The sequence below is a fragment of the Camelus bactrianus genome, chromosome 30 (assembly GCF_048773025.1).
Source record: "Camelus bactrianus isolate YW-2024 breed Bactrian camel chromosome 30, ASM4877302v1, whole genome shotgun sequence".
Taxonomy (NCBI): Eukaryota; Metazoa; Chordata; class Mammalia; order Artiodactyla; family Camelidae; genus Camelus; species Camelus bactrianus.
In genome coordinates this window covers 6,137,032-6,148,566 of record NC_133568.1, presented here as the reverse complement: position 1 = coordinate 6,148,566, position 11,535 = coordinate 6,137,032, and the positions used below count along the sequence as shown (strand labels likewise).

At 41.4% G+C, this 11,535-nt stretch overlaps 1 protein-coding gene across 1 annotated transcript; it reads right to left on the bottom strand.

The window, feature by feature from the left end:
- Positions 1–3,447: 3,447 nt before the first annotated feature.
- On the bottom strand, positions 3,448–4,362 carry LOC141575663 (olfactory receptor 4C11-like). Its single transcript, XM_074355416.1, has one exon. The coding sequence runs from the start codon at positions 4,360–4,362 to the stop codon at positions 3,448–3,450; it is 915 nt and encodes a 304-aa protein (XP_074211517.1).
- Positions 4,363–11,535: the final 7,173 nt, after the last annotated feature.

The following is an 11,535-nucleotide window of genomic DNA, read 5'->3' as shown; positions in this document are numbered from 1 at the left end:
TTATGTCTTGGTTACTTAAGAACGAATCACACTTGAATGTCATCATTATAGGACAAGATTCAAGGCTTTAAAAACAGAAGTGTTAGATATAAAGTTAGGAAAACTGGGAGTGTTGATCTGAAGGAAGTGTGAACAAAATATATGGTATTGAGAGTTTTGATGAATGTCCTTTTGTGTCTTTTCCTGCTACCATTTTTTTCAGCTTTAAAAAAGCATTTTATTTTAATAAAGAATAAAAGAGATCAATAAACATCTATAATGGGTAAAAAATAAATATTCACTTAGCATATTAAAGATGTGCACTTAACATGGATTTGAGCTAGACACTAAAGCCCATCGTTATCAGACAAAACTGCAGAAAACAGGTACGTTATTCTTAAAAATGTAATGCTGGCTTTGTTGACTCAACAGGAAAAGTCACTTTTACTGGGATTAGCCTATATTCTCATGTGAATTCCAACACAGCTAAAGAACGGACAATGCTGAGCCGACACATCCATCATCTCTGTAGGAGTGGCAGTAGGAAGGATAAATGGACATTCTTTATTCTTTGGTTTTTCAGATTTTAAATCAGGGACTCTTACAGCTACAGGGCCACCAGGTTGGCTGAGCTGGGGCAACCCTGTCCCCCAAACCCCAGCTTCTCCCACTTCTCAAAATGAGGGCTGACTGAGAGATTCTGGGCCAGGGGTGGCATTGGCCCAGGCTGGGAGAAAGAGTAGGGAAAAAAAATCTCTCCTCCCCAGAGAGGGAGGGAAGCAGACAGACCCTTGCCAAACACGCTTGGAGTCTACACCGACCGTGGCACTGACTTGGCCAATTCCACAGACTACAAGGGGAAGGGAGCCTGCAGGCCCTTGACCGCCGTGTGTGTCCAGTCCTTGCCTGCCCTGGGGTGTCACACAGACCAACAAGAGTCCCCTGTTCTAGCAGGTAAGACTTAATCGTTTTTTAGAAAAAAATGTCCTAGTGCTTTTCAACCATGCAAGTTATAACGTGTGTTATACCGGACGTTGGAAGGCCAGTGGGGTGACGTGAACCAGTTAGCTAAGCCGCTGTTTTCAGGCTTCTGCCCAGGTTTTGATTAGTTCCATGATTTAGGGCAAACATCTGTACACAGTTCTGGGTAGTAGTTGCGTCTTACTTGCTACTAAATAGGGTAAGTTCTTCCAGGGCTGAAACTGGGACATCCCCATTGGAATCCCACCGCCTCACTCTGCTGAAGGGAAGGAGCTGGTGTGCCCCAGGGTGTGCTAGGGCCGGGGGGCCAGTGAGCAGGGAGAGGATGGCACAGCTCAGCCTGTGCTCCCCAGTACGCTGGGGCTCCGCCCAAGGTGTGCACAACCAGCCCGGGAAGGGGTTGACTGAATCTAAGTCACAATCAAAATGCTTGTACAATCTGTGATTAGTTTTTGAACTTGTGATTTATATCTGGCCCACTTTATCAAAAAATTTCTTTGAAAAAAGCAGATTACAACAGGACAATTAATTTAAAATAATCAATTAAAATTACAAATAATTTTGTAATTTTATTTGTCGGGGAGCCGGCCCTGGTGGCTGCAGAGCTGCTGCAGCTCTCGGAAGATCTGGCTGGTGTGGAAGACCTCGGCCACCCGGTCGCGCTCCCGCCACCTGCCTCTGCCGCTCGCTGGGGGTGGCGGCGGCAGGCGGGCAGCGCACCAGTGCAGCTTGCCTCCGGGCAGGCCGGGCGGCTCAGGGACAGGCGGCGGCCCTCGGGCGGCTCAGGGCAGGCGGTGGGGGTCTGGCCCACCAGCTTGCCCCTGTAGTGGAAGCTGATGACCACCTGGGAGAAGGCTGAGTGGTGCGCAGCGAGGCGGTGTAGCCTGGCACCAGGGGCAAGCCTGCGAGCAGCTGCCCCTGCGGGCCTCGGCGGGGCGGGGCTCCGCTTGGCCACCCCCATGTCCTTGTCCCCAGAAGCCTCCTCCATCAACTTGATGATTTCGGAGCGCCCGCACTGCTACCACTTTCTATTTCAGAACTTTTAAGGGTCTTTGGCACAACATGGTGACATTTTGTCTTCACTTGATGGGAATGCTTCCCGGACTTCACATATTCGTGAAGTTCATTGTGTTCTTTTTCTCAAGAGCGTGTATCACTTAAAGTAATACTTCCTGGTGTCAATTTGGTAGGAATTATAAACTCGGGCACTAAAACAGCGTGCCAGTACTTGATGATGAGATCATAAGGTGGTGGTGGTGGTGGTGGGTGGTGGTAAGTGTGTATTGTACATATGGATTAGATTATCTTCAAAAAATGAGAATACACATTTGTAAACAATCTCATATCAAACTTAAAGACCAAGTTTGAGAAACACTAGGACTGACTTCAATTTCATGTTCTCCCAAGGAATCTTAACTCTGAGTTTTCTGATGTTATCGAGAAACGAAAAAAAAAAACGTCTTTTCTGACATCAATATAAACATAAAAGACAAGGAAGCTTAATGATACAGGAATATCCTGAGACTTCATCATTTCCTGCAAATGTTCATATACCCAAAAGTGATTTTCAAAATGTGAGAAAGATAAAGCTCCTTCTCTCCTACTTGAATACAATTACCATTCTTTTCACCTTTTCTCTCTTCATAGTGCATTGTTCTATGTCCTCCCTTCCTCCCTTGACTCTCCCTTCTGCATACTCCTGCTGCCAAATTCCCTTACTTCCACTTCCCTCTCCTTCATGAAGAGCCGTGTGAAAGAATCCGGAGCACAATTGACTGACTACTTGATATTGCTTATTGCAGCCAAATATGGCTCCTCCCCACTTAACCAGGCACAGAATCTTGAGAGGTTTTCCAGGGACAGTCTAGGTTCTCACTGATATTTCCAGCTTTTATAGGAGTCTGAGGGTCCCCCAATGTAGATGCCTCAGTGAGACAGGCCCAGGTGCAGAGTTCCAGAGCAGCATTTCCTCAGAGCATCTTCTCTAATCCTCACGTCATCAAGACAGCAACTTTGATTCTGTAAAATTCCAGTCCCTTGTAGACCTCTATAAGGGAGCTAAGAACTAGATTCACGTTTGTAAGATCTAAAATAAAATCTAGAAAAAGAATCAATGTGTAGACACACACACGCGCACACACATACACACACAATCATTTTGTCATTTGTCATGATTCTTTGTGAAGAAAGTTTTGTATAGAAAACTAAATTATCATGTGAATATGGCCAGATGTTGATAGAATTTAAGTAAAAGTCATGTTCAAAAAGGCTGTTCAAAAAGATTATGGACTTTAATTATATATATATTCTAATACAATCCTCTCAAGAATAAGGATACTGTATATCTATATTTCTATATCAATATACACGTATTTCTTAATTCTTTGTTTCCCATCAGAAATATGTTATCTTTCCTGTTCATAAAACAAAACTATGCTGTTAAGGAATCATATGTTAGAATCCCTGTATATGATTTATCAACTGAAGTCATACTTTGCTACACCATAATTTTTTCATGGCAACTTTCACTTCTGCATTTCTTAGTGTATAGATCAGGGGGTTGAGCAAGGGTGTCCCAATTGTATAAAATACAGCCACCATCTTGTCTATTGGAAATGTGGTTGGTGGGCGTGTGTATATGAATATACATGGGCCAAAAAATATGACAGCTACAATAAAGTGGGAGCTGCACATGGAAAGGGCTTTTTGCCTTCCTTCTGCACTGTGATTTCCCAATGAGCATAAGATGACAACATAAGCGATAAGAAGGATTATGAAACTCACCATGCTTATGGCCCCACTATCAGAAACCACTAGCAAATTGATCACGTAAGCGTCCATGCAAGCAAGTTTCAACAAGGGCTGCAAGTCACAGAAACAGTGGTCAATCTCACTGGGGCCACAGAAGGGCAATCTCAAAGCCAGGAAAATCTGTGCTGAAGAGTGGATACAAGATCCTATCCAGGCCAAAATCACCAGTACACCACAGACTTGCTGACTCATGATGGCTGTGTATCGCAAGCGCTTACAAATGCCTATGTAGCGATCCAAGGCCATGAGGATGAGCACAAAGATCTCCATGCAGCCGAAGAAATGGGCTGCAAAGACCTGGGTCGTGCATTCATTGTAGGAAATGGTCTTCTTCTGAGAAAGGGCATCGACAATCAGCCTGGGGGCTGTGGTTGCAGAGAAGCAGGCATCAGCAAAGGACAGATAGACCAGGAAGAAGTACACGGGACTCCTCAGGGTCCAGCTTGTTTTAATAGTCACTAAAATAAGAAAGTTCCCCAACAGTGTCACAAGGTACAGAATCAAGAAGATCCCAAATATTGCTGTCTGCTTCCCTGCATTCTGTGTCAACCCGAAAAGAATGAGTTCAGTCACAATTTTATTCATCACCATGCTAGTGGCTGTAGGTAGATGCAGTTGGCAAAGATTTAATCTGAAGAGAGAAGAAAAAAAGTGACATCTTGGGAAGAGCTCTGAATTCCTTGTTTCTGTTCCCTGCTCTGTTACCTCCAACTGTCTTTAATCCCCTGTGAACCTTTATAAATCTGCCGATGCTCAAGCCTCTCCCAGATCTATCAGTTGATTTGGAAACTGGCTGCCTTGGACCACAGTTTGCATTTTGGGGATAAAAAAATAAATATCCTTTAAAAATTTTTTGATCTCAACCAAACTGAGATTGCAGAACTTGCACTTTTTTGGAACAAATTACTTAACTATTTTGAAATTTTGCCTTCATAATGAAAATTTGACTGTAAATTCTTGGCCTATCTCATTCTGAATTTTCCTAAGAATTAAGAAAAGATTTCAAACACACATATCTAGACACATATACACATGTATATTTCCAATTTTATATTTTTACTACATTTTTGAAAATATCCTTCTGAGAATCTTTCATCTTTTGTCAGGTCATATTTTGCAATATTGATATTTTGCCAAGATGGACATTAATCTAGCAAAATAAGTATATTTCTTGCTTAAGGATACAGTTGGTGGAAACAGATGGCCTGAGTTCAAATCCCAGCTCTACTATTTACTAGCCGCACAATCTTGGGGAAATCACTTTAGACATCATTATGGTCACTATGCAGATAAGATAGAAAAATATCTGGCTCATAGTAAGACAGACTTATGTAAATCTCTGCCTCTTCTATTCCCACTATTATGATTTTTGTTTCTTCTCTTTTTCTGTGACTTTTCTTCCCTTTTTATATAGTCCAAGTTGTCAATTATCCCATTTTTAGTTTAGGCAATTATTTCAAAATATTTTAAATTTATATAGTAGTTAGTGACTTCTCTTCCATAATTCGATCATTTTCATTCATTTCAAATACTGAATCAAAATTATCTGGAGTTATTTTGAGGAATGGGCAAAATAGTCCCATCTTCTTAATAGTTTGACAATATGAATTTTAAGATAACTATATTGTGGTGGCTCACAGTGAAAAAAAATGTGACAATGAATATATGTATGTTCATGTATAACTGAAAAATTGTGCTGTACACCAGAATTTGACACAACATTGTAAAATGACTATCACTCAATTAAAAATGTTAAAAAAAGATAACGTAAATAATGGAGATAACGTAAATGTAGATAATGTAGATAAGATCATTAATTATGTAATTAAGTTTATGATTGGTATCAGAAGAATGGAAACTATCTTAAGAGCAAAAAGTACAAATTCCTAGAGGATACACTGGTCAGTGAAGAGTTCAGAATCATGTTAAGAGATATACTATAACTTTAACTGGAGAGAGTCAGGTTTTAAACCTGAGGTTTCTCTGAGGTGCAAATATTCAGAAGCAGAACTGAGAGATGGGTTAGCACAGCCACACTGCCTGGATTCCCACCCCACCCGTTGCCCATTATGGTGTGATATTTAACAAATCCCTGTTATCTTCACCTATTTTATTCACCTGTAAACACAGGTAATAAAATAACCACCTCTTAAGGTTGATATGAAGGTTGGATAATTCAGTATGTGCAAAGCATATGGAAGACACAGGTGTGCAACACTACAATTTTAGTGGTTACTTTCATTATGTCCTTTATTAATGTTGGCTTTCCAAAAAATACCTTCTATTGTTCAAAAACCTTAATCCAAATTGTTCGTTTACCTGAAACACAGCTGCACAGCTGTATTAAGCGTTAGTTCTGTTGCTGAGTGGCTGAAGTCACGTCAGCACTGCAGATCACACACCCGTTTTCTTCTCATGATGATCAGAAACCAGGAATGACTGTTTCAAGTAATATTTAAAAATGAATTAAAAGTGCAAACCAGCTTTAATATATGCAGCCCATAATGACAGGCATATAAAAAGTTAAATAGGCCATTGGTTGTGAAAAAGTGTGAGATCTAAAGATATGAAAATCAGAAGAGTGAGGGCATTTGGAATGAGAAATGAAAGCAAAATTTTAATGGAGATGATAAAGCAAATGCTTTGTCAGGCAAACAAAGAGAAGATCAATACGAAGCCTCTAGTTTAGTCAGATTCTGAAGTTATAGTAGAGAAGCTTGGGAAAGTAGGTTTTCTCATTAGCTGAAGGACATGAATGAGGGTATGATGTTTGAACATATTTTCATTATTAAAATACAAAATTTAGAGGCATGAAAATCATGAAAACAGTTTTTACTAAGGTGTACTCAGTACTTAGGAACAAAAATCACTCAAAGTTGTTTAATAAAATTGCTTTTTTTTTTTTTTTTTTACTGAATTTAATCTAATTGGACTTTGAGCTCATCCATAATGAAATGTCTGCCTCCTTCAAGATGTCAGGCTTTCTCTGAAGGCATCAGTCTTTCCATCCCTTGCACTTAGAAACTCCACGGAAAGCGTGCCAGGTGATTCACTGTGTCCCCTCAAAAGTAAAGCCCGTGCCTGAAGCCATCCCAAATAGGGTTCACTAGTGGCTTCAGACTCCTTACTTCCTTTCTTAGAGAAGGATCTTAAGTGTTCATTCTCAATTTGTCTCTATGCAGAATAGCAAACTTAAGTATCTCCCTTCGGCTTTAAGAGAGTTGTTGCGATTGTCATTTCTAAGGTTTTACTTTTTAGAGCAGTTTTAGGTTCATGGCAAAATTAAGAGAAAGATACAGAGATGTCCGTTATAGTCCGTCCCTCACACGCGTGTAGCCCCACCTCATTATCAGTGTCTCCCACCAAAGCGGTGCACCTGTGACAGTGACGCACCTGCACTGCCACGTCACCATCACCCAAAGGCTGCAGTTTACCTTGGGGCTGTGCATTCCATGGGGCTGGATAAATGTGCAACGACGTGTATCTGTTATCATGGTATCATAGACAGTATTTTCACTACCCTAGAAATAGGAGCATTTCTGTACTCCCCAAACACAGAACATAATATTTCCTTTCACACAATATTTAATCCTCATTAAGTTCTAAATAAAGTGTCTCGCACAATTTAGTGGAAGGAAAGTAACACTGAGTGAGAGCTCCCTGTGGCTTTCACCGTGAGGTTCATTAGCTCATACGTACCGCAAAACCAGACTGATGCTTCATAAATGTCACTCTTACAACTTACAAGTGGCCAATCCTAGATCCTCACAGGCCTAGACTGTGTTTCTAAATAGAGAGGACACAGTTTCAGATACTCTGTCTTTCCATCCTCTCCCTCAATCTACCTCCTTTCCATGTCTTGAAAATGAAAAGTGGGCATTTAAAAAATATGCTGAGTCATAAATATAGTGCAGTTGTCGCTCTGGCTTTCAGACACAATGGCTGAAGTACTCACTGTGGCTTTCAAAGTCCTCTAACTTGGTGCCAGCATCTCCTTTCCACTTTTCCTCCCAGTGCTCCTGCTTATGCGTGCTCCAGCCAGACCTGACGCCTGCTGTCCCTCCCACACAGACCCCTAACATCTGATTGTCTGAAGGTTCCGTATCTCATAGCAGCAACATGACCGTCCTTATACTCATTTCTACCTGTGTACAAGGAGTCCTGTTCAAATGCCATCTCAGGGAAGCCTTCCTGGGTTTTTCTAAATAACTTCCTTGCTACTGGCCATCCACTGTTAAAGGCTGTGTGTGTATTGAATTATACAATCACCAATTAGAGCCGCCTTTCATTTTTGCTTTAATGTCTTTTGCTCATTAGATTTTACCATCTTGTAAGGCAAGTTCATGTTACTCCACTTTGTGCACCTCAGACTAAACTGGGAGGTGGAGACTGGCAGGGAGTAGTCAGAGAGGAACCAGGACTAGAACTCAAGCCTGTGTGCCCCACGGCGACCTCTCTCTAACCCTGCACTCCACACTGCCATGCGAAGTACCCATCTCCAGCCGTCGGGGTGGAGCCGGCGCAGAGCCGAGGAGGCGTAAGCAGGCGAAGGAGAACACCCTGGCGTGTGCGGCGCGAGTCCTGGCTGTCAGACAGATGCAGGCATCAGGAGGGCTCAAAGAAAAAAGATCCGCAGTTTACATGTGTATTTGAAAAATAACAGTGAGCAGGAGGGGATAGAGAGGTTGAGAATGATGGCAGGGGTCAGAGCAAAAGGGGAAAGTGTGAGTGGGAGAAAGAACCAGAGAAGGAAGGAGAATCCGGGGATGAGACGGGGAAAGACAACGCGAGGGGGACCACAGACCCACGGAAGGGACAGAGCAGTCTGTCCTGGGATTTCACTGCAGGGTTGTTTCTCTCTTCTTCACGCCTCATATTACCTCTTACTCCAGTTCCAGAAAGAAAACATGGTTTAGGGCTGCGAACAGCAATTCCAGTGGGTCCTGGATGACAAAGACTAGTATAATGATATGAGGACAAGCAGCACCACAGTGTCGTAGAGCCGTAGTGCCCCCAGGACCACCGCATGTCGTCAGTATGCACACCTGCCCTTTTCCTGCCCCCGAGTCTTGCCAATAAGAGATCTGCAGGTACAGGATACTATACCCCTGCTGCCTTCAATATACCCCTTTTTTCAATAACTGTCAGGCCTGAGCCAGCACTGCACTGAGCAGAGGCTCGTCAAAGCCGGGGAACCGGAAACACCAGAGTCTTCTCACTGAGGGAAGCGTGTTCCTGCGACTTCAGCTTTCTCAAGAGATAGAACTGGATAAAGGCCCTAAAACCCAGTGTCAAGTAATGGGCAAGAAATAAGAAATTGTTCAGGTGGGCATGAAAACTTACCTTTTTTCTTGTAAAAAAAAAAAAAAAGAGGAATTCATAGCTTTTGCTCTTTTAATTCTGATTTACTTTGAAGAATCATGTGCTATGTTTGCCACATGCAAATTTTACTTCAGAAAAGATCCACTCTGCTTCCTGTTGCAGAATCTACGGGGAGAGAAGCCACTCCAGATACAGCCAGCCCTTTCTATGAGGCCTGAGTTAGAGGCTTCGAAAGGGCCCATAGTATGGGCAGAAAACTTCTTACTTCTGCTCTCAGAAATTTCTAGGGTGAATAGGAACTATCTGTACTATTCTGTGATAAGAACATGTCTAAACAGCCAGCTCTATTACCCCTAAAACGTTCCCTGGAAAAGCATCATTTGAATTAAACACTTCCTCCTCCATCAGGTATGTATAGGAACTTTATAAAAGTTCATAAATGCCCAGCCTTCAGAGGGATGAGGACTCCACCCTTCCCGCCCAACCCTGAGGGACTTGCTGCACGAGGCAGCGAGCTCAGTTCATCCAGCTCACAGCAAGCCCTGGGGCTAATTAACCCCAGACAAGACCGTCAACAGGCAGGCTCTGCCCACAGAGCCCTTTTCCCCTCCTAGTTCATCCTAACGGGTACCTCCCACTTCAGTTACCAAGGGCTCCACACTTGCCCCCTACTCCAAGGAGAAAAAGCACACTTTCAAGGTCACATTGAGGTATGGACTACTGAAGTTTACCAACTTTTCTGTCTTTTAAGTCAGATCTTTTCTAATGACACACAAAGCTCTGAGCTCAGGTAAAGGTGCAAACTGACGTGATCTAATTGAAGTCTAGCTTCATGATTTATGTTTCTGTAACTTTAGAGCAAGTTTCTTAAGTTCTCCTAGTTTCCTATCCCAGAAAATGTTAGTGTTAGATATAATAATTATTATAAGTCCTAATGATTCTGATAAAATACACTATAAATAATTACAATGAAGCCTACTAACTAAAATTTCTATAATTTCTATATTTTGAAGTCAGTAGTCAGTAAAGAAGAGAAGAGAGAAAATGAAAAGAAAAACATTTTAACGTATTTTTATTTTTAAATCCACTTCTTAAGGTATAATTTACATACAGTAGAATGCACCATTTTAAAACGTACAGTAGATGACTTTTGACAGAGGTACACACTCATATAAATGCCACCACATGGTAGGGGGTTGCTAACTTTATTCTTCTACTCAGAGGACCAGATTTTGGCTTTTTTGTGTATTCTCTTCATATTTATATTCTATTTTTTTACCTTCTGTTCTTTATTATTTGGTATCATTATGTGGTTCCTTCTGAAGTTCTAAATATGGTTCATATATTTCTATAATTATTTATTTATTAATTCAACAAATGTTTATCAACCACTTAAAATATGCCTGATGCTATCCTAGGCCCTGGAGATTTAATGGGATTTTTTTTTAAAGACACAATTCCCCGTGTCTTTATAAATTGTGTTCTAGTGCCTATACCAGAAAACAGAATGAGTAATTCAACTGTGCACCATGTTAAAGAATGGTAAGTGCTAAGGGTAAAAGTTAAGCAGAGATGGAGGAATAGGAGTCACAAAATGCTGGTGGGTGGGAGCTGCAATTCTGGGAAGTCAGAAAAGTCGTTATTGAGAAGACACATTTCAATAATAAGCCAAAGTAAGTGAGGAGGTGGCCATGCCTATTTAAGGAGGAAGAACAGTTAAGACACAGAAAACAACCTTCCAAAGGTTCTCAGGCAGGAGGATGCCTGATGTCGAGTAGAAAGTTACAAGAACAATGGTGTAAGTGTCACAAACAATTGTTAGAGCTGAACCCTATAGAATGAGACGACACGAGTGGAGATGTGGTGAAGGAAGCCGTTTGGTGGGATTGTTGCTCAACTTTAGCCTCTGAGCCCCCATTTCGCAAATTGAAACTCGGAGACAGAGTTTGGATAAAGTAGGCAGAACAGCTTTATTTCCGTACCAGGCAAAGGAGATGACAGTAGGCTAGTGCCTTTAAGACTGTGAGCCCGATTTGGAGAAGGTGGTTGGGGGCGTTAGAGTAAAAGGCCAAGGAGCAGTGCTCCTGGTACTAATCAGGGCAAACCCAGAGCTTCATTTTCTTCTTTGATGCAATCATGCTGGTGTCAGGGGAAATCTGGTGATTTGATTTATTTTATTTTTAATTTTATTTAATAATTTGTCCCTGATTTCTGATATCCATTTTGATGATAAATCAGTTCTGGCCTTACTGAATCTGTGTTATATATTTTCTGGATCAAGAGTCAATAGCATAAAGTTACTCTAAGTAACTTATGAAATTTTGATTTGTTATTTATACTTGCTAAATAGGTAATTTCATTATGGACGCTCTTTAACTACATAGAAAAGACTTTAAAATTAAAAAGGAAAATCAGAAAATATAATAATATTATAGGATGATT

Excerpts from the sequence above, each read along its gene's own strand:
- LOC141575663 (XM_074355416.1), bottom strand. The coding sequence starts at position 4,362 with ATGGTGATGAATAAAATTGTGACTGAACTCATTCTTTTCGGGTTGACA.